The following is a 21,988-nucleotide window of genomic DNA, read 5'->3' as shown; positions in this document are numbered from 1 at the left end:
AGGGAAAACTCAACTCTGCAAACCACGGGGCTATGAGGTTTGACCTAGCAGGACTTCCTTAGCTATAGCTGTTGTAAGCTTCTAGCTTGTATTTCTCACTGCCCTGATCGTGAGTGCAGCAAGACCTTTTTAGTCACTTAAGGGGTTTCTATGGGTGCTGGTGACTGTGATGGTCCATTTGGCTATTGTGCAGCAGATCAGCTTCTGGCTGGCAGACACTTTCAGAGACAAAATGTTGCTCACGGTATTGTTAGTGTGGATGCATGCGTGCTCATGTAAGTGTACACAGATGCAAAATGCCCTTGTGACTCTGCAGTGGCAATTCCATACAAGATAGAAAAAGGTTTTCTGGTTTGACTTTTGTCATGGTAATCCTGACAAGCTCAAAGGGAGTGCTGTCCTTTGAGTTTACTGGCTTAGCGCTACGTGACTTCTGTTAGAGTTGCAAAAAAAAAAAAAAAAGTGCAAATATCCCACACTGTCGGTTTTCCTAATAGCTACCATTTTCATTCACTCTTCTCTAAGCCAGCAATCCATGCTGCCAAAAATGTTACTGTTGATGAGTATGAATGGAGCAAGTCTGCCAACAAACGTCTAAAATTGTCTGCTCTCATTCCTTTTTCCTTCCACTGGCAGTGACCAAAGCAGTTCCATTCAAGAAGTGATGAAGATTTGGCATCTATGAACTCCCAAGTTCACAGGACCACTTAATCTGTTTTCCTCTTGTAAGCTTCATCTAACCTGCATTACATGTATCAAAATGTCTTGAATGTGAAGATTTATTCCATTTGAAGAGCTCGGATTCCTTTACAGGGGGAGCAACTGAGAGCGAGGGACTTGGTAATAGGCATACCTTCAGGAGTTTTGACTGTGTAGTTTAAAAGAGAGAATTTGTTTCATTTTTAGATTTTTGTTTACAAAACTCGCAGCTTCTTTTTTCCCATCATCAGTGAGGTCTGTAACGTCTCCTTCGGGGGTGGAACGGCACGTTTTGGTGCATCTGGAATGCCTCATGAAAAGTATTCTTCTGTAGAGTCTGGTACTACGCGTGGTGGTTTCCTTACCTGTTCAGCATTTTTTTTTAGCCTTTCCCTGTAGATGATTACAAATAGTTACTTGTTTTTAGCTAGATCATGTTTCATACCAGTCTCTCCATGGGTGTCCTGTTTCACATCTTCAGCATCTTTTCACTGTGTTACTATTTTTTTGATACACATACACACTAAATAAAAGTAATGCCCTGGTTTAGGTATGTCCCTATATTTTTCTTCTGCATTACCAGCTGAAAGCAGCTTCCCCATCTAAGCATGCTTAGCCTGGGATGAGGATTTGAGACACCAGGGTTTTGATCCTTGCTTTACGAGTGTGAGAAAGCTGCTCTGCACCTCAGCCTCTCCCTACCTGTAAGCTGATCACTACCCGCAGCAGCCTGTGAGCTTAACAGTGCCAAGTGCTTTTTATTACCTACCTGTTCAGGTTGTAATTGTTTTATTCTTAGTATTCAGTTCCAAGTGGACGTGATTACAACAGCTTTCAACAGAGCTGGTTCTCTAATGCAAGACAAGGACGCTCATGTATTGCCTCTGGAGGTATTTGGTCTAATTTTCAGCTGTGTCTGAGATTGTGGGTGCTCACAGCAGGAGTCCAAGTGCAAATCTTACAGATGCTCAGCATATCCCTGCATCTCCCCGCCAGTGGAGCAGCTGCTGTAGCGCACTCTAGAATACGTTATTTCTTTGTACAGATGCTGAGAAGCAGTGTTGAACTTGGCCGCCTTCCTGGGTGTGTTTAAACAAGAGGTCCTGCGGTTAAAAGGAGTAACAAGTTTAAAGCGAATGTGTCAGCCTGTGATGCTGGCAGGCGTGTTATAAACTTAGTCTTTAATCAGCTGTCAGTGTGTGCCTTCGGCTCAGGGGAGGGAGGTGACAGCATGACACAGTAAATGTCTGACTCAGGCTTCTGTGGCAGCGGAGGACTCTACAGTGGCAGGGATCAAGGTAAAAAGCAGTAGTAAGCAAACTCACAGCTGTTTGTGCCACCCTCCTCTTCCAGGAGTTGCTGTGTCAGTGGCGTAGGGTTGACATCAGTTGCGTAGGATTGACATCAGTGGCTCTTCATCAACTGTCAGACTTTCTCCTAACAAAATGTTCGCTTTGGAAAGGCGTTTTAGCCCCAGGAAGCCCTGGCTTGACTGACCAGCAGCTGCTCTGGCCCCTCAGCCAGTTTTGTCCTATACCTCATGCTCCTACGGTGGCCACATCAGCTGCCATCCTGGCAGTGTTGCTCTGGTTCCTCCTCCCCTCATTTAGCAATGACTTTGTTCAAGATGCCCTTTGTGCCTCTCACAGAGAAGTAGCCCACGCTGCTGGTGCAGGGAAACGAGAGAGAATGGCAGCGTGTGACTGACTGTGAGCCTAATCCTGCTTACGCTGACAATAGGGTCTTTCTTTCTCTTCCGCTTTCTGGACCACTGTACAGAATTAGAATTAGCATTAGCATGGAGGAATGTGTAGAATAAGCCCTGGCTTCGGTAGTGGGTAAGTTGTTTGGCAGGAAGTCTTCAACTTTGAATCCCGTGACTGGGGAGTGTGAGCTCCCTTGGTGGCAGCCCCTTCTGCACAGAAAGGTTGTTTGATGGAGATGGCCGTCCCGATGAGGTATTGCCGACAGCGTACAGCCTCTGTGATCTATTGCTCTCTAAACTGGTTCTTCTGGTTCCTTAGGGGCCACGGTGATTTTAATGGAGTCAGAGGTTTTCAGATCTACACCAGAATACACTGCTCTTGAGCAGTCCCGCTGAAATCGTTTCATCCACTGCATTTAAACCTCAGGCACATAAGGGATCTGAAGGCGCTGGGCTGCGTACAAGGGAGGTGGAAACAACAGAAACCCTTGGGAAGAGGAATTGCAACCAGAGAGCGCAGCAGCTGCTGGTTGCCAAAAGGAGAGGAGGACGGGAGCTTGGGCTGGTCATTAGGGAGGGGAGTTAGGTTGCATGCTTGGACCTGCTGACCAAAGAGCAGGCTGGATTGCGAGAGTGGTGTTTAAAGAGGCGGCCATAAAAGGAATTTATTAATGATCTTTTGCTTTTCTGTGTCAAAAACTTAAAAAAGTATCTAGATAATTAAACTTTTCACTGCTGATGTGGCACTTCTTGGGGGAGTAAAAGTGCTGACCTGTTGCAGTTTGGCTTTGGTTTTCTTTGTTTTTGTCCTGGGGCAGTTTTGCTGGTTTCCAGGTTCCCAGAGCTTTAGAAGGAATTTTCAGTTTCTCAAACTTGAATTTGATTTAAAACAAAAAAACCAAACAAAACCCAACCAAACAGAAAAGTCCTTCAAATGTCAAAGTGTAAAGGTATTTTGTTGTGGAGCAACCAACATGCCCTGAGTTTGAAAATGTCAGAAAGGGTTTAACAAAACAGCAAGCAGATTCCTATACTTAAACCAGCTCTCTTAAAGGCTCCTCTAGTCTCAGCAGCTTTGCTGGGGGGTTGTTTTTAGAGTTTCCTCTTTCTTCTCTTGTAGGTTTACCAAGAATCTCTCTCCAGACAAAATCAACCTGAGCACGCTGAAAGGGCAGGGGCAGCTGACCAACCTGGAGCTGGATGAAGAGGTGCTGCAGAATGTGCTGGAGCTGCCCACCTGGCTTGCCATCACTCGGGTCTACTGTAACAAGGCATCTATCAGGGTGAGCAGAGGAGGCCACACTCGTGTCCCCAGACACAGTTGAGGCCTTCCATTGGCAGCTTCTGTTTGTCACTGGGGAATTTCTGCTGAAGAATCATGATCTGATTTGATCCACACATCTCAAGTCCTGTGCTTTAGGTGTGAGATTTGCTGATTGAATACTATGAGATAGCCACAGCAGGTCTCACCAAAGGCCGCCTTTGCCAAGCACTCTGCCACTGATGGTGGCCGGCAGCAGATGGTAGAGGATGCTGAGAGAAGTACAGGGAAATTGTGCTGTGGTCCTTCCTCACCTTCAGGTGACTTGTTAAACCAGCAGTGAGGTCTTTGTATTTCATAGCTACTGGTGAATTTCCAGGAATTTGCCCAGGTGCTTTCTGCACCTACTTACTTATTTAACATCCGGTGTGTGCTATGGCAAAGAATTTCACAACTTAACTACATCTGCTTTTGCTTGTATCAAGCCTGCATATGCTAGTTTTAGTTGATAGTCTCCTGGAACTGTTATTGGAAGAAATAGTGAACAATTGTTCCCTACTCATCACCTCTATGTCAGTTAGGATTTTACAGACCTCTCCGTTTGGTCATTCATTCCCATTTCCCTGCTATTTTGATAGCGGAGGAATTTTCTCTGTCTTTCCTCATCCCCACTGACTTTTTTTTTTTTTTTTAAATGCTAAAGAGGTAACACAGACCTCCGACAGGAATAGAAAGCAGAGAGAAATGGAGTGCAGTTCTCTGAAAGCCTAATTATGCTGTGAGGTATTGTAAAATTAAATTGAACGTAAGTCTTAATTGTTGAAAATGCAATTCGTAAGAAATACGTGAATAGTGCATGTGAAACACTGCACTCTCTGCACTCAGCCTTTATGCCCATAGTTAGCCATTTATGTGCATAATCGCTGAAATTGTGCATGCACTTGCACTTTTGCACACTGAACTCTTTTACAAATTCTTCCTCCCTGTGCTTTTTAGAGAAAAAAATTTATTTTTTTTTTCCCAGTTGATATGAAATGCCAGATTGTTTAATCTCAGTTGGTGCTAACCATAGCTGCATTACATGAATGCAAAAGTTTTTAGTATATTGAAGAGCCTTACTACAAAAAAATATGATTCTGCTCTGCCAAGTGACAATAAAAATGAGCCTGTCTTACTCATCTGATCCGCTCTGTTTTTAGAGTCAGATCTGCTTAATTTAGTAACAAGCATTTGTTCTCCCTCCTATGAGAACTGCAGAATAAGTGTTGCTGTAAGAAAATAAAATGAATCTTTTTGGTTTGTGCAGAGTCTTCAAAAGAGTTACCTGACTTCCAGTAACAGTAGCAATTAACTCTTCAAAGACAGGAACATTCTCCATAAAGGAATACGAAAAATCAGAATTTGACCTGCAGAATATTTATTACTTGTGGTGATATGTGAGATCCAAAAGCTAAGCTGGATTTATAGATCTGGTGGCTGGAATATCTTTTCACTTGTCTGTGTCAGCCTGTTTGACCTGGATATGGTGAGACATAATGGATTGTCACTGTGGCCATTTCTCAGAGAAATGGGGCTCAAACTTTGGGCTCAGATGGTTTCCTGCAATTTCTCAAACTTTCCAATGCAAAGATAACTCTTCTAACCTCAACTTTATTGTTTCAGATCCAGTGGACAAAGCTGAAAACTCACCCAATCTGCCTGGTAATGGTTCCTCTCTTGAGCATTCCTTTTCTTCCTTACTCTTTTTAACCTCCCCTACTTGAGACAAATTCTCCAAAGGGAAACTATGAAGTGCCTGCCCAAGTTTTCATTTGACCTAAATCCTCTACGCCCTTGGCACATAGGGGAAGGGGAGTTCTGGGAATAGTCCTGTTTGGTGAGGAGTGACCTCCCACGAGACCCACATTTCACTGCAGGATGAAGCTGGGCTGAGCTCTCAGTGAAGTCCAGGGCAACCTTGTGCCTGGTTTTTGTTGTTTCTTTTTCCCCCACTTCTGGGGATTCAGATTACCCAACGATCTTGGCACTGATGGTGTGAGAGCTTTAACACATGAGACTCTTGGAGAGTCAAGAGACTCCAGAGCTTGGTTGTCCCTGCCCTAGAGTCTTAGAACTAAGGCTGGTAGGCTGAGCTTGAGTCTTGGTCTTGTATTTATTGCTCCTGTGTTCTGTCTTTACAGTACCTGGACAAAGTAGAGGTAGAGATGAGAACATGCGAAGAGCCTAGGCCACCCAACGGACAGTCTCCCATTGCTCTTGCTGCAGGTCAAAGGTCAGACCCTGAGCCCTGTGGTTTCTTTCTGAAGTGCTGCTGGGTTATGGGTGGCCGTTGTTCTCGATGGTTAACCATTGGCCTCTCTGCACTCACGTTTAAGTGGCTCTAATATTGCTTGGAGTCCATATGTGGCCTTGCCTCTGCCAGGCCTTTTGTTGTAACAGGTGATGACTTTGAGGAATCTTCTCTTTACAGTGAATATGGCTTTGCTGAAAAGGTTGTGGAGGGGATGTTTATTGTTGTCAATTCCATCACCATCAAGATTCACTCCAAGGCCTTTCATGCTTCTTTTGAGCTGTGGCAGCTGCAAGGCTACAGTGTCAACCCAAACTGGCAACAGAGTGACTTGCGACTCACCCGCATTACTGATCCGCAGAGAGGAGAGGTAAAGAGTCGTCTTAAGTTGCCTGTCATAAGATGCACAGAAGAGTGGCACTCGTGCTACCCCAGTCCTCTGGGGTAATCGGGATGTTGTCTAAATTCTCATACAGTGATGGCAGGGAGCTTCGGTGAGCTTGCCTGTCGTTTGCTGGAACAGGGTGACTGAGGGCTGGCTTGTGTTCAGAGCTTTCTCTGAGCTCCTCTAATCTGAGAGAATGAAACTGGAGGAGCTCTCAATGCCCTTGTGGTTCATCTGGTTTTAAACTCAGTGTGAGAGAGGGGATTAGATGTTACCTGGGACATGATTTTGGTTTTGTACTGGGATCACAGAAGAAAAGTACATTGAGTGATTTTCTGTGGCCTTGTTTCATTCCACATCTTCTAAGCGTTTATTTTAATCCTTGAAGTTGTTGAAAATCTCAGCATTTTCCTATTTTTCTCCTTCTGGGTAGGTTTTGACATTCAAAGAACTCACCTGGCAGACACTTCGAATAGAAGCAGATGCCACTGACAATGGCGATCAGGATCCTGTTACTACTCCTCTGAGACTCATTACAAACCAGGGGAGGATCCAGATCTCTCTCAAGAGAAGGGTGAGAGCTTCCTCCATACTTTGCAGGTTACACTCTCACTGCCTGGTGCAGTGATGATGCATATATCCTCCCACTTTCCTCAGCAACCATTCTTTTCCTTCAACAAATGTTAAGCCCCAGCTGCTGTATCGCTCTGTGTTTTCTGTTGGAGACAGCTGTGTTCTTACCAAATGTCAAAGCAGTTTATTTCCCAGGGGAGGATAACATGTATGGAGCAAGTTTTTGAATCCATTTGAACATCCCAAGGAAAGCTGTCATCTCTTTACTGGGAGGTTAAAGCCTGGTAGTCTTATTTTTATCTGTCAACAGAAATGTGACGATTAAAAAAAAATTAAACCATCTCTCTATTTTTTTTTTTTTAAACCAGTGAGCAATTTGCCTCCTAAAGAGGAGGTAGCTTTAACTACTTTCCTTCTCAGAGGAGATACTGTGGACATCCACCAGATAAGTTAACTTCTCTCTCAGATGATTTTCAGAGTAGCATCTCTTGTTTCTGCCACAGCTTCCATGTATTATGAAGAATGTAAGTAGATGGTTGCAATTCTTAAAGTCCCTGACTCCTCCTTGCTATTTCAGACCAAGGATTGCAATGTGATGGCATCTAAGCTGATGTTTCTCCTTGATGACCTGCTCTGGGTGCTGACAGACTCTCAGCTGAAAGCAATGATGAAATATGCAGAGTCTCTGAGTGAAGCCATGGAGAAGTCTGCCCAGCAGAGGAAAAGCTTGGCACCAGAGTCTGTGCAGGTGGGTGAGTCATGATTTGGTTGTTGGTCTACCAGGAAAAAGGAAAAGGCAAGGTGAAAGGGACAGTTCCTGTTTGTGTGTCATCTGGCCCTTGCTCACAGAGCATCTCCCTGATGGGACCTGGTGGGCTTTCCTGGTGCCAGGTCAACATTGCATGGATTGTGGGCTGTTGTTGGGTAACGAAGTGACCAAAGGAGTTGAATTCAGTACCAGTAAGCATCAGAGAATGTTCATACGTAGCAACAGTCTAGATTCTGTCAACTGGGGGGGAAAAAGTGGTGTTAAGTTGCATGACTTTCTGGATTTGGCTGGCCCATGGAAAGTTGCAGAGGGTCCCACAAGGATTTGATTTGGTAATAAGCAATAAATATGTTCTAGAAATAATCTTTTCTGCCTCTGACAGTGTGCATAGGCCTGGGGGAAGGGACTGGTATAATAAATTATGACCTAAAACCATAGTGAGCTGTAATGCTCAAGGGAAGACACTGGCATCCAATTTCACTGTTGTTGTTTGGGTTTCTTTATTTCTTCCTAATACTCTAGAGAGAACTCTTGATTTTTGTAATTGTTCTTTGGTTCACATGTAGCTTAGCAGTGTGTGAGAACCTTAGAATAGCTGCTTCTGCTAGTAACCTTGAACTTCCCCCACCACTTTCTTTGTTTTCAAAATCCTGTGCTGAGTAATTGTTTGACAAATGTTGCAGAATAAATACATAGTGCAGAGGTCGAAAGATGTTTTCTGAGAGAAGGATGGGGAAGAGGAATATCGCTGCTGGTGGTGGAAGCTCCGGGGAAAGAGGGCTATGCACATAGTGCACTGAGATTACATAGAAGCGGGGATCAGGAATACTTAGCCCTTTTTTGTCCAGGAGTCTCAAAGTGTCTTTCAAGGTAAGTGGACAGTAGCTTAATGTAGAGGAGGCAGAACCACGGACAAAGAGTTTTGCTCATGAGGACATAGGAAAGGATCCAGATTTCTGAACTCCCAATTCAATTTCTGTAAATTGATGCCTTGCAGTCTGGAAGACTGTATGAGTTGTTTTTAATTGCATTATAAGTGGTTTGGTGTTTTTTTTTTTTTTTGCTTTCTATTAGTTCTTATTGAGCTTGTTTCTCTCTGATAGATCACACCACCTGCTCCAAGTACCCAGCAGTCCTGGTCTCAGCCCTTTGGAGTCAGCCCGAATGCAAGTAGCATTAGTCAATACTTTGATAAGCATGACATGAAAGAGTCATCGTACCACCTCCTCATCTCACACTTGGATCTGCATATCTGTGATGACAGCCACACTAGAGAGTCAGGTAACTGAGACCAGCATCAGGGGGACACTGCAGGAGGAAAACATTAGTCCAGTCATCAGTTTTCTGTCTTGAAGGAGGATTTTCCTCTTGAAAACAAGCATCTTTCATGTTACTGTTTCCCAGTGAGGCAATAGGCTGTTGTTCAGGCTGATGGAGAGATCAGTTCTGGGTGTCTGAACTAGGTATTGGAAAATCCTTCTTGGCTCTGTGGGACAAACATGGGGAAATCCATCTGTGGACGTGACAGAGGATATGCTCTAGGAACAATCTGGTATTGAGCAATGGGAACAAAGTGTGATCATTCCACTTGGCGAGAAAATGTTTATTTTGACAGTGTTCAGGACATTCACAGTAGCATGACTACAAGGATTCTTTGTGACCTTTGACAGGCCATTCCTACCATGTTCTTTTCAAGCAAGGCTTTGCTAACTAGTGTCTGTTTTACTCCTCGCTCCCCCCTACTGAGATATACTTCCAAGTACTTTTTTCTCTTTTGAGGCAAATGTACCCTTCTCCCTCTCTCTCTGCACTGCCGTCTCTGATCCAGGTTGTACTGTTTGGTTTTATGCATCTTCCCTTTAAAAAAGAAAAGAAAAAATTCTCCTACCCACGTCCATCACTATTCCATATATTTTTGGATTGGCCTGTGTATCACTGTCTCCTGAGCTGCTGTTATCAACATCTTAGCTCAGTTTTGTTGTCTTTATTTCACTGGCCCTACCAGCAAGTTGGAAACACAAGTGCTGGTTATTGTAGTGGGAAGTGTAATTGACAGGGGCCTGGGAAGCAATGGGATCTTGCATTTTGGTATTTGAGATTCTAGATCTGGTTCTTACCATATAAACTGTTGGCCTGTTACATCCAGTTGTCCTTTTCCTTGCCTAGGACAAGATTTTGATACAGTTTTCTAAAAGACGATACCCTAATACTGGCCACGGTGACAATCAATCAGTGGTGGCAATCAAAGCAGTGTTGTTCTGAATTCTCCTGGATTGGGACTTGGATTGCAGAGCTGATCACAGTTTTCTTTGTTCTGTTTTCCACAGGTGCTTTGAAGCATGGGATGCTGGGAGGTGCCATGCAGCTGACCTTCAGGAGGATGGCTTTTGACTATTATCCATTCCACAGGGCAGGTAGGGGAGTGTGTGGCCTCTCAACTTGAGGAGGGAGATAAAAAAAGAATTTGAAGAACAGTGATGCTGTATGGCTTCAGGCAGGACTGGAAAAAAGGCTACACAAAGGACTTGGGACTTAAATCCTCATGGGCGGGGTTAATCTAATTTACGTGTTAGCGGATGACTGATAAGTTGCTGGCAGAGCAGAGTACAAAGAGAGGAATAAATTGCTGTCTGTTATAAAGACATAAAGTTGAAACTTTGGATTCCTTGTCAGTTGTTTAAGCTCTGGATCTGGTTCTTACATGTGCCTCATCAATTTGGAAGGGTTATAGGATGTATCCCAGGAGAAAATCTGTTTGTGTTTAACTTGAAGAATCAAGCAAAAGTGACCTTGTCATTCTTCCCAACGCTTGAATTTGGAGCACTTGCTGGTAGGACCAGCTCTGTTGTGTGAAAACCTGCACTCGTTTCACAAGCACTTAGTACGCTGCGTATTGCATATTCCAGATCTGATATCAATAAAGAGGAATGCTGTGCAGACTTGCATACATTTGAGGGGCACAGGAGAGTTGCGTGCCCCTGTGTTCCTGTATCCAGGAACCTCATTTTTAAAGCTGCAATGTTTGCTTTCATGCAGGAGATGCCTGCAAGCATTGGGTGAGGTACAGTGAAGCAATGGAAACACGGGGACAGTGGGCAAAGAAGTTGGTCAGTGAATTTCAAAGCAAGATTGAGAAGCTTTATGAAGAAATGGATTCTGCATTTCCCAGGACTCCACTTTCCCCCTTCAAAAGGAAACCAGGTAATGGTATTTAATAAAACTTTTAATAAAGCGGGAGAAAGTAACAATTTTCCTCCATCCAGCAATATCTCTAGTTAGCTCTCCCCAGTTTAGCAGGCTGATTTGTTGGTGCAGAAATCCATAGCACACTAAAAATCATAAATGTAATGGCAAAGGAAAGTGGCTGTCATACTGAAATAACACTGCAGGAGGAATGGACAAACTGCAGTGGTTGCTTTCCTAGCTTATTTATTGAGTTTCTCCATAAGTGATTATATAACAAGCAAATTAAATCCTTAAAGCTCGGCTGAAAAATGTGTTCTCCTGCTACAGAGCAGACTCATCTTTCTTCCTTCAGAAGTCCTAAGTTGTTTTGGTTTTTCTTTTTCCTGCTTAGCTGTGCCCATCTGTTTCTAATTTTGGGGCTGTTAATTCTGCTCTGTAAGCACATATGTATTGGTATTGATGGTGAAGTTCACGGCAAAGGAGATGAGTAAAACCCTACTGGTTCTGCTTTTCCATCCCCGCAGATACTTCATTGAGTCCTCATAAAAATCCCTTAGAGAAAGGCCGCATACCTCCCACAAGTTTGCCACGACTCCGGCACCCTCCCTGGAACCGACTTCGATCCAGCTGTGTCGTAGTTCGAGTGGATGACTTGGATGTTCACCAGGTAGGGATTTGAGCAGTGTCTGGGGATGTTAATGTCATTTTTACAAAAGAAATTTAATCTGATATGATTCAAATAAATCATGCAAACCTATGTCATCCAAAACAATCAAAACTCTGCCCAGAGACCCCAAATGCCGTTACTGTGTTGCATGTAAAACTTTTAAAGCAAGTACGAACTGCTGATAATTTTCAAGTTCAGAGGAAATTGTGTACATAACCACAGAGTTTCTGCACTCTGTATCTGTTCACATCTAAACTTGCATCAAGCATTAGGCAGGCCCAGGGTAAAAGATTTCATGCGTTTGAGAAGTTAATGAGGATATGGATTTTTGACAGAGGAGGAATCAGTCTTACCTCATGTTTTCTGACCCAGGACAGAAAGCATCACTAGACTGGATCAGGCCATACATCCATACACCCAGTAACCATTGCAAGAGCATAATCAGCACCAGATACTATAATGGACTTACCAACATGCTGTTAATCTTGAAGGAAGCTATAACAGATTTCAGTTCTGTTTATTCACATCACCTAATTCTGATTGTGATGGCTTTTACTAGCAGTGACAGTAGACATAAAGAACTAAATTCCCTCAAAGGAGAGGAGCTGGCAATATTAGCACATAGAAAAAATTTTTACTTTTACTTGAAAGCAGAGTATGTTTGATGTGTAAATGAGATGGATTGAATATAGGAGGCTGCAGGGTTACTGGGACACTTTGTTTTGCCAAATCTGAATTCTGCAGAACTGTGTACCTGTGTGTTTTTAGGTTTCTACAGCTGGGCAACAAAGTAAGAAACCCTCCACCTTGCTTTCATGTAGTAGAAAATTCTTCAAACTTCCTGATCAGGTCTCTGCAATCCATATTGAATTCACAGAGTATTACTTCCCAGACAATCAGGACTTTCCAGGTAATACACCAAGGTTAGCACCTTCTTTCATAAGTTTCTTAAAGAATCAGTCAAATCTTAATTCTTTAGGTGTGTTAACCCTGTTATATATTCTCTGGGTGTCCATTTTCTGGTTTTCTGATGTTTGCCTTTCTAATATTTTTTGGGGTTTTTGTCTGTGGGAAAGTGGGATAGAGTTTTCCTGCTGCAAAATGCAGAGGCAAAGTTGTGCTGGCAAAATAACGTATCCAGGAACGTATTGAAGGAGCTGCTGTCTGCCCAGCACTTGGGCTTCTGCCTTACTAGCACCGGAGCAGGGTGCTTTGGGTGCTCTGCAGCTGGCTTGTTGTGAGACCTGGAACACCTCATTTCTCTGGTGCACCACAGCTTCTCCCTTTCATCAAGAGATCTGTCTTCCAGTGGGAGTTGAAGCCCTCTGCATTAGTGTTGTCAGTGCAGGTTATACACTGAGCTGCAGACCACCTGAAGTGCCTTTTCTGCTATTATTAATCTGTCTCAATTCTGTTTCATTCTAGTTCCATGCCCAAACCTGTACGTACAGCTGAATGGCCTGATGCTTACCCTGGATACAGCAAGTGTGCTCTGGATAAATCTCTTCTGTCTGGATCTTTGTCGCAGCTTGGAGCAGTTCAAAGCCATCTACAAGCTGGAGGACTCAGGCAAGCGTGATGAGCATGTTGATGTTCGACTGGATGGCTTCCGGCTGAAGGTACCGTTCGTTTCCTTCCTTTCCCAGTCTTCAGTGTTCTCTCTCTCCCTGTTGTGGAAGGAACATGAGACCAGGACATAGCTGGAGTCCAAAACAAGAACACAAAACCTCTGCCTTTCTCTAACTTTCGTCTGTCTACCACTTGTGTTAGTTTTGTTTTGATCTACGAGCAGTAAAACAGGTGCTTGAGTTCTGGTCCAGAATAGGCAGGCAATTCAGTATTTGTGAAAACAGTTTCAAGGAGAAATTGATGGTTCGAGTAGTCAAAAATTGTCTTCTGGCCTTTGGAAACCGCTTTGACTTTCATACCTTTCCCAATGGGCCTACATCTGCTGCATTCATGTCCTGTGGTGTTTGTCGTTGACTACCCTTGTTAGCAGTTTTGTGAGGAGGCTTAAAGGCCTGAAAGTACAGTAAATCTTTGCAGAGAAAGGTCAAAGTGAATGTTGTGAGTTGAGCTACTACATAAGCCGTGGATGGTAAAAGAACCTAAAATAAAACTCAGTTTAAATTCTCTCATGTCTGATTTCTCTCCCCTGATTTGTAAATTTTATTTAATTTTTCAGATAGGGATAAATTGAGAGTCTAGTCCAGCTCTTGGGATTTTACTGGAGATCAAGACTTCTCAATTGTTTATATATTCCACAGCTGAGCTTCCATGTATGTAAATGGCCAGGATAAGCCTCTGTTAATTTCCCTCTTCACCGCTTTACTTGTAATATCTTTCTCTTCTGTGTAGCTTAACATCCCCGTGGAGAAGAAAGTCACTGACCATCAAGATCGTCCACAGACACTCTGCATTTGCACGTCAGAGTTGACTGCCACCAACACCCGCCATGCTCCTTTCTGCAGCTGTCAGGACCTCCAGAGCCTCTTCCGTAAATTTGCCGGTTCAGAATTCTTCCACTCCAGCTACACGAAGTTCCCAAGGTCTCAGGACAATTTCAGCCTCCTCCACACCCTTTTCTTGCGCCATGCATATGAGGTGGAGGATAGGCCTCAGAAGCATCCAGGCTTTCCCCAGCTACTACACAAAACCTCTGCCTCTGAAGATCTGTGGTCTATGAATTTCACTGATCTTTCCCTGGACTTCGAGGGGGCTGAAAGCTCAAAGGGCAGAGCCCTTAGCTTTATTGACCCTTTTCCCCTTTCCATTTGGGCCTGTCTTCCCAAGAAATGGGGGCAAGCTCAGATATCTAAACAACAGGAATTGGCTGCCTCTGAGTTGAAAATCAAGCCTTCTGCCAGCTTTAGCAATCACTCCAAGAATGAGAACCTTTCCAGAGAACATGGGGTTTGTCAAAGATCAAAGACTGACCAGGATCTGAAGAACATCTACAGAGTACCAGAGACAATGGATGTCTTGGGAGAATCTGATTGTGAAGTTGATGTTGGGATAGATAATAAAGAACTGGAAGCCTCTGCCGATATCCATGTGCTTGTGTCCTCATCTGTTCATGTCAAAGTTCGTCTCAACCACTACCAATACTTGGTGCTGCTCAGGATGAAAGAAGTTCTGCAAACACTACAGGAACAGTTGGCCCAAGACACCCAGGAAGTGACTGGGTCTCCTTTAGATCCCGTGTCTGCTTGTGTAGGAGTTATGTTCCATAGTGCCGAAGTGGCCCTACTCATGAACCCTGCACCAGGGTCCATCTTGGAACCGAGATCCCTTGACTCAGACACGACAAGCCTGATCGAGTCTGAGCTCTCGCCTTCAGACAGCAAGGAGGGGCTGGCGGCTGAAGAGAAGGAGCTGAAATCAGAGACCAGTTCAGAGAAGGGAGTATGCAGTACCTCAGAGGTCCCAGAGGACAGTGGGATTGAAAATTCAGGTACCAGTGTACCGCTGGAGAGACTCCCAAGATCCGCAAGTGATGGAACTCTGAGTACAGCTCCACATAGTAAGAGCATAGAGGAGAAAGTTTTGATAGAGGAAGCACATGAAGCTGTGGAAGCCCTGGTTACAGAAAGACCTGCAGAAATCAGCAGCCATCCTCAGAGCCCTCCTGCTGTCCCTTCTACCCCAACCTCAGACACGCAGCCATTGGGGAGAGGAAACGTCACTCTCAATGGCCAGGCAGAACTCATTCCTTTGAAGAACATAGAGGTGGAGTTGTCTAGTGCACTGCATATCACAAAGGATGCCACGAAAGAAGCTCTGCATGTGACTATGGACCTCACTAAAGAAGCCATGTCTATAACAAAAGATGCTCTGAGCCTGAGCCGAGAGAAGATGACCTCCACCATGCAGAAAATGCTCTCTCTGCCCCCAGCCAGGTGAGTGGGCCATCTTCCTGCACTTCACAATAGCAGCAGCAAGGCTGCAGGGAAGGGGGGAAATGTAGGCTGACTGCTCCCTTTCTTTCCACATCGTTTGGATTAGACGTAGGTTAGATCTTCATCTCTTGGGGTTGATCTAAGTACACTAAAGTCTAAATTGCAAGTGTTCAGAGTCCAGCCCAATATCTGTATAATCTGGAGGCTAAGCTCTTTGCCTTTATCACTTTTTTCCTTCCTTTTTTTCCGTAGGGATTCCGTGCCCAAAGCAGAAGAGGGAGCAGTGACTCCAGGTGGGAGTGGCAGCAGCCGAATGCGTTTCTTTTCCATGAAGAGGACGGGATCCCAGCACTCCTTTGACACCACATCTGTGGATGGGAGTGGCCCTGAGGACGGGCTGTCTGTGGACAGTGATGGCAGCGATGGCTTTGTGATGCTCACAGACTCTGGTAACAAGCGCTAGGCTTCATCTTCTCCCCTCCCTCTTGTTTCACATCGGTGAACAGTTTTCTGCCATGGGCAACTGAGTCATGCTGTGTTCATATGGAATTCACTTGTGCCACTCCTTCTTTTTGAAGGTTGTGAGTAGTTTACCCACAATGGCTCTTTCTGCTTTTATAGGTGCCTTTTCTTTGAGACAAGGAGCAGAAATGAGTGGGAGGGTGACCCCTGCACATAACAATGGTGTTCTAAGGCATTTGGCCGTACTAGAGCAAGGGCTGTAAATGTGTGCAGGTGGGTGGATGGTGCATGGCGTTTGGGAAGGGTTTAGTAAGGGCTGGCTGGAAAGAGGGCACACTGAGCATTTCAGTGGACGTCTTTCACTTCAGCTCTGTATTGCTTAAATTCGTCTGAGGAGCTGGAGAGAGTTCCCTAGATGATGGTATAGGCTGATTCAGGCGGATGCTGCGATCAGGATCTCTGGAAACCAGAAGAAGAAACCTGATCAAGTTGTTGTTACTTTCATTTCAGAACCCAGCCTGGACCCTCTTCCCTCGGGGCATCTTCTTCAGGTCCGCAATGACACAGGCAGTAGAACAAGCCTGATGGCAGAGGATGAGGGTGGAGTGTCTCCTGAAATAAACAGCTCGACTTCACAGAGTGAAGACCCCAGCCTTCAGCTGGTCAGAGTTTTTTCACTGTAATATCATCTCTAAGTGAAACTGGAAGTGAACCATGAGGTGGTGTTTCTTTTTAATAAGCGAGATTGTCGCTTGCTGTTTCAGGTGTCTGTCCTCGTGTTGAAGATGAATGAGGTGAACTGTGGAATAGAGGCACGAGGTGATGATTTGTCTGTTGCTTTACAAGTAATGAATGTGGTTCCAGAGCAACTGAACAACGTTGGAATGTGGCAGTATCTGCGTGGCTATCTGGGTAAGACACCGGCTCCAGGAGTCTGCTGCTTTTATAGCTGCACTTTTATAACTGGTTTTTATACCAGCCACCCTCAGGGAATATTTCATTTTTAACTGGTACTTCAGTTTTAACCTTTAGCGTATTTAGGATCGAATACAACTTGTGTATGAGGGAATGTGAATGCTAAGAATCTTTCTGTCAGTGGTTCACATCTGGCATTTGAAAGATATTTCCGAAGTACCTACACAGTGAAGCTCTATGGTGCCTAGTGATCATTGACTGGGATTTTTTTAATTGCTGCTAGGATGCATGAGATGAATTAAAAACCTGAATAAAGCTATCTAGGGAAGTCCTGAAGTTATTCCTGCCCTGAGAATAATGCTTCTAGGCTAGGGTGCTTCCCCAGGGCTGAATTCGAATTAAAAAAAACAATCGACCAAATCAAAACCAACCAACCACAAAAAAAACCAAAACAAAACACAAAAAGCTCCAAAAAAACCCAAAACGAAAGCAAAAGCAAACTAGAACCCAAAACTTGAAGTGCAAGCACGAGCAGTTGTGGGACCGTGGCTCCTTCCCTTTAGCAGTACCGCCTGTGGCCACCAGGGGGCAAAGTGGACTCCAGGATGAGCGCGTTGAGGGCAGTGGAAAGACTGATCCGCTCTGGAGAGGGGCGTGGGGAGTTTGGGCAACTCGTGTATATGCAAAAGGAAGGCTAATTTTAAAGTGTGCTGAGGTGGTGAGAGGGAGGGATGCATATGGGGGCTTAAACGGTCCAGTTCTGGTGTTAGTTCCTGTGATGTGGACTCTTAGTCGTTTGAAATTTGGGTTCATTTCACGTGAAGGATGATTTCAGACTGCTGCCATCGTGAATTTGACTCCATTCTGCGTCGGGACAGTTAAGGGCTTTTCAAGATACTTATTTTGACTTTATATCTTATTACTGATGCCATCTTCTGCAATGAGATCTTTCTGCTATAGCTCTAGGAGATCCAAGTATAGAGAAGCCTCCAGTCCCTGAAGCTAGTAAGACCCAGCCAGAAGTGTGCTTACGTCTCGAAGTAGGACCTAATGCTGCTGTGCATTCACCACTGGCTGTTCAGAATGGCTTCCTTCGTATGCTGGTCCACAGTTACACAGCAGACCTCTTCATGTCCTTTCTTACCAACCTTGGCCCCTTTCTTGAGGATGAAATAATTCCAGAGGTGATCCCAATGGAGATAGAAGTTGTGGATGCCAAAATCACATTGAAGGTGAGTATATGGGGAACCAGAGATTCCCTCCAGGCTGGTAGCCTGGGCAGAGCTCACTTACAGATTCTGCTTGGGAAAGGATGCTGTAGGATTGCTATGGGCCTCCGCAGAGGTCCTGTTTTCCTGATACTGTTTGATTCTGCTTCTAATCACTGCTTTAGGGATGAACAAATAACACAATGGAATTGTTGAGTGATGAGATTGTGGAGAAATGGGAGCCTGATATTCAGATTCTCTCCCCAGCTTTGTTGATGACCTGTTTTGCAGACTCAAAGAAAGAATTACATACCTCTTTCTCCAAGTGCTTGTGTGAAATGGGAAATATTTAACCTTTTTTTGTAAACATTTAGAGAATTACAGATAAAAATACTATATAAGAGCTGGTTGATATTTAGGAGGGGGGCACTGACAGAAGTTCTTCATTAAACCTTCTTGAAAGCAATGCTTTGGCTCCATAGACTAGCAGGAGCCAGTGTTGCTGCGCAGCAGCATGACAATCTCCAGACTAAGGGATATTGTTTTTTTGGGGGCTAAGAAATATTGGCTAGGGCTTTGAATCAGGAATGTGTACGATGACAGCTGTGAGAGCAGCCTTCAGGGTGATGGTCATAGGCCTCTCCTCAGCCTTTATTATGGATCTGACAGAACTTGGTTCTGATCGGTGGGAGTGCATTCTACACAGATTAAGACTCACATGCAGCCTTGTGTATATAAAGCCAAGCTTTTCCATACAGTGGGTGACCTTGGTGAGCTCTGGCAGTGCTGCCAGCCGGTAACACTACTCCTATGAAGGCTGGGGGCAAGGGGAATCCTTTGCAGAGTTGGCAGAGCTGTCACAGCAGTTAATCTCTTCTCTGCTCTGTTTTTTTTCCAGGATGACAGCCCCCGGGTGTACCCTACCTCCCCTGGCCCTGTTCCTATAACCTTGGCAGTAGATCACGTCATTGTGAAGCGCAGAGATGATGGGGTGTTCTATGTAACAGGTCAGCAACATGGGGAAACTTGTTTTATTTTCCCCTGGCGCTCCCCAGGCTGTGCTGGAGGTAGAGTGCTCTGCTGTGCCTTGTGCTGGGGGAGACGGGAACTGAAATGTGATGGTTGCTGCTGGGAAGGATGGGCTGTGGTGTGTGAGCATTCCCTCCTTCTGTTCTCTGCAGTCGCTTCTACCAGAATGGGCCAACAATCTTCTGTCTTCAGTGCAAGCACCCATGGTCCTTTGGCTGCTCTGCCGTGTTAATCTCAGGATGCACACGTCCCTGCCGCTCTCATTCTTGCTGCTTTTGTTGTTTTGTTGGGACAGCAAATTTGATACCTCAGGCAGAACAGGTTAATACCTAAAAGAATGAAGTGACAGCCTGAATTCATGCCTGATATTTCCTTGAGCTCACACAGCGAGGGACAGGCCACTGCTTCTTCCCTTGCTTTAGTTTCCCCCTTTTAAAATGGGAATGAGATTTCCCCCACCTCCACCCTGTTTAAAAGGAGGGAAAAAAAAAGGGGGGGGGGAAAGTTAAAGTTACTCTTTTTGTCCTGAGAACACCGTGGTATAACTGTCCACACCTGAATGTTTTCTATGCTTCTTTCCAGCTCCGCAAGGGGAGGGCTCACCGAAACAGGAAAAACCTGTGTCAGTTCTTCAGGACCAGAAGGCCCCAGCGGAGTGTGTCTTGGCAGCCCCAGCAGCAGGAGCACGTGGACTGCAGGTGAGTCACTGCTGCCTGTTGCTGTCTGAACAACTGGATAGCTGGCAGGAGGCTGGAAAATTAAGTCTTTTGTCTTTATGTGTTTGCAGTCACTGGTAGGTGTGGTGCGTTGCAGATAGGGAGTGCACACAAAAGCAGCCTGTACCTCCTTTTACAGGCCTTCTGAGAAGTAAGGATACCTTGCCCAGCATACACTCTCTTGTTCCCTTTCAGAAATCTGTTTGGTTTTTTTTTTTCTGATTGGCTCCATCTCCCCCCTGTGTCCAGTTCCTTGTTAGAAAAACAGGAATAGGGAGGTTCCCATAAAGAAAGAGATGTTTTGTCAGAGTAGAGTAAGTCTTACAGCCAGGGAGTTTCAGGTTGCTTAAAGGTTTTGCTATTCAATTTGAACTTACTTCCCATTTCGATCTATGTATCTGGAATTCAGATGATGAGTGGTTTATTTGTAAATATATAGTGTTCTCTAATTATACTTCCTGTTTGATGCCAGGTCTACTTGGTAAATTGATCACTTGCTGTGGAGAAATACATATTAAGGGAGCAATGTGGCTGACTAGGTACAGAACCAGACTGGGACTTTGGATTCTGTTCACTAGTTGGTGACACATCATTTCTCATCTTTCTCTTTCCTACTTAGTGCAGAGACTTTCTCTTCTTCCCGTTCATAGCATCTTGTGAAACAGGGCCCTGATCAGAACTGAAGCCCATAAACATCACAGTAGTTTACCTTCAGTTTATTTTCTGATGTTATTGAACTTAATAGAAACGAATGCAAAGGCTAAATTCTTGAGTAAAAATATTTCTGAGAGCCCTGTGCCATGAAAATGTAGTGGGATCTTACTGGCAATGTTTAAGGACAAAATTAACTTTGTTCATGGAGACAAGAAATAGGAATGCCAGATGTCTGCTTGCTGCAGCTATCATCTTAATTTTAATGAATCTTCAGAGTTGTGTCAGGACCCTTTATAAAAGAAGAATGTAGATCAGAGCCCAATTTTTTTTTTTTTTCCTGCTTGCTTTGTATAATTATGTTCAGCCAGAATCAGCTAGCTGCTTTGCAGGAAAAAACTTTGCCCACTGCAAGTCTTGTTCCTATGCCTAGAAATACGAAGGGAAGTCTTGGGAGAAAGTAGTCGTTAGACAACCATCACTGGCAGCCTGAGCTGACTCTAATGACGGGTATGGAAGTCAGCAGGCACCAGTTGGCAAGTATTTCTGCAACTCAGACTGGGTCATGTTGTCAGTGAGCTTTGTGTGGTGGTGTCACCTCGCGCAATTCATCTCAAAAGCTCCTGCTTTGGTTTTCCTCTTTGAGCAGATCAGTGTAGTCAGATCTGCCCTGCTGTTTACCTTTGGAAACTCCCAGGTTGTTTTTCGTCTGTTTGTCTCTTGTAGTTAAAGGAAGTGCCAGAGTTGCAAAGAGAGCTTCAGACCATGAAAATAGCCCTTGCAGAAGCCAACATGGACAAGGCTCGCCTTCTGCAGGAAATTAGGAAATACAATCCCCTCTTCCAGCTTTGACAGTGAAGGCGCAGGCTGCAGCTGCTCAGGAGGAGTGGAGACCACCACCAGCACTAAGGCGGCTAGTTTGATTATATTGCTGCTAAACAGGTCAACCTCCTGGAGACTGATCGCCTCAAAGAATGGAAACCAACTGTGATTGCAAAATGAACTTGAGAGAGAAAGGAAGGCCTGGCTGAGCAACAGGGAAGGAACGAGGAGGAGTTACCTGTTTGCAGCCACTTTCCTTTGTCCTGGCAGTGTGGTGCTGCCTCTGTCACTGAACCAGGGCAGTGGTCAGCCTACAAACAGAAGGTCAGAAGTTGGGGGGGGACACCCCATGTCTCTTCATCCATGGGTGGTAGCGACAGTGTGCTTTCAGCCTTCACCTTTTATGGTGATGTCTAGAGATGGTCTGTGTTGGGGATTCTGCTTCTTTCAACCTTCCTCGTTGTGTCCTTGCCCAATCATGCATGCCAAAGAACACAGAAAAAGGAGTGTAGTTACTTCACCGCATCAGGAGTGACAGAGAATAGATACAGCAGAAAACATTGCTCAGCTCTGATGTGAAAGTATGTGTACTGTCACGTGAAAAACAGAACTACAGGAGGTTGGTGGGTGTGGGAAATGCAGAAGGGATTTCCCCCCTGTGGAGTAAGGGGGCTACAGCTCACTGTTCCCTCAAGAACAGGGTCAGGATAGTAAAGAAATTCCTTCAGACTTCTTTTTCCACCAGTAATTT

At 44.7% G+C, this 21,988-nt stretch overlaps 1 protein-coding gene across 1 annotated transcript; it reads left to right on the top strand.

Moving 5' to 3' along the window:
- The first annotated feature begins 2,652 nt into the window (after positions 1 to 2,652).
- On the top strand, positions 2,653 to 21,267 carry UHRF1BP1 (UHRF1 binding protein 1). The gene is made up of 21 exons (XM_009696932.1): positions 2,653 to 2,657; positions 3,525 to 3,687; positions 5,328 to 5,366; positions 5,846 to 5,937; positions 6,136 to 6,325; positions 6,774 to 6,914; positions 7,491 to 7,661; positions 8,786 to 8,963; positions 10,010 to 10,096; positions 10,719 to 10,883; positions 11,393 to 11,535; positions 12,304 to 12,445; positions 12,961 to 13,154; positions 13,894 to 15,434; positions 15,687 to 15,883; positions 16,407 to 16,558; positions 16,661 to 16,808; positions 17,778 to 18,043; positions 18,918 to 19,026; positions 19,631 to 19,746; positions 21,142 to 21,267. The coding sequence occupies exons 1-21, from the start codon at positions 2,653 to 2,655 to the stop codon at positions 21,265 to 21,267; spliced, it is 4,365 nt and encodes a 1,454-aa protein (XP_009695234.1).
- Positions 21,268 to 21,988: the final 721 nt, after the last annotated feature.

This window comes from Cariama cristata, unplaced genomic scaffold (genome assembly GCF_000690535.1).
Source record: "Cariama cristata isolate BGI_N322 unplaced genomic scaffold, ASM69053v1 scaffold13643, whole genome shotgun sequence".
Classification (NCBI taxonomy): domain Eukaryota; kingdom Metazoa; phylum Chordata; class Aves; order Cariamiformes; family Cariamidae; genus Cariama; species Cariama cristata.
This window is presented reverse-complemented; position numbering and strand designations above follow the sequence as displayed.

Bases quoted from the DNA above. Each gene is read 5' to 3' on its own strand.
- UHRF1BP1 (XM_009696932.1), top strand. The intron at 7,662-8,785 runs GTGGGTGAGTCA...TCTCTCTGATAG, and splicing joins TGGCACCAGAGTCTGTGCAG to ATCACACCACCTGCTCCAAG. The intron at 12,446-12,960 runs GTAATACACCAA...GTTTCATTCTAG, and splicing joins AGACAATCAGGACTTTCCAG to TTCCATGCCCAAACCTGTAC.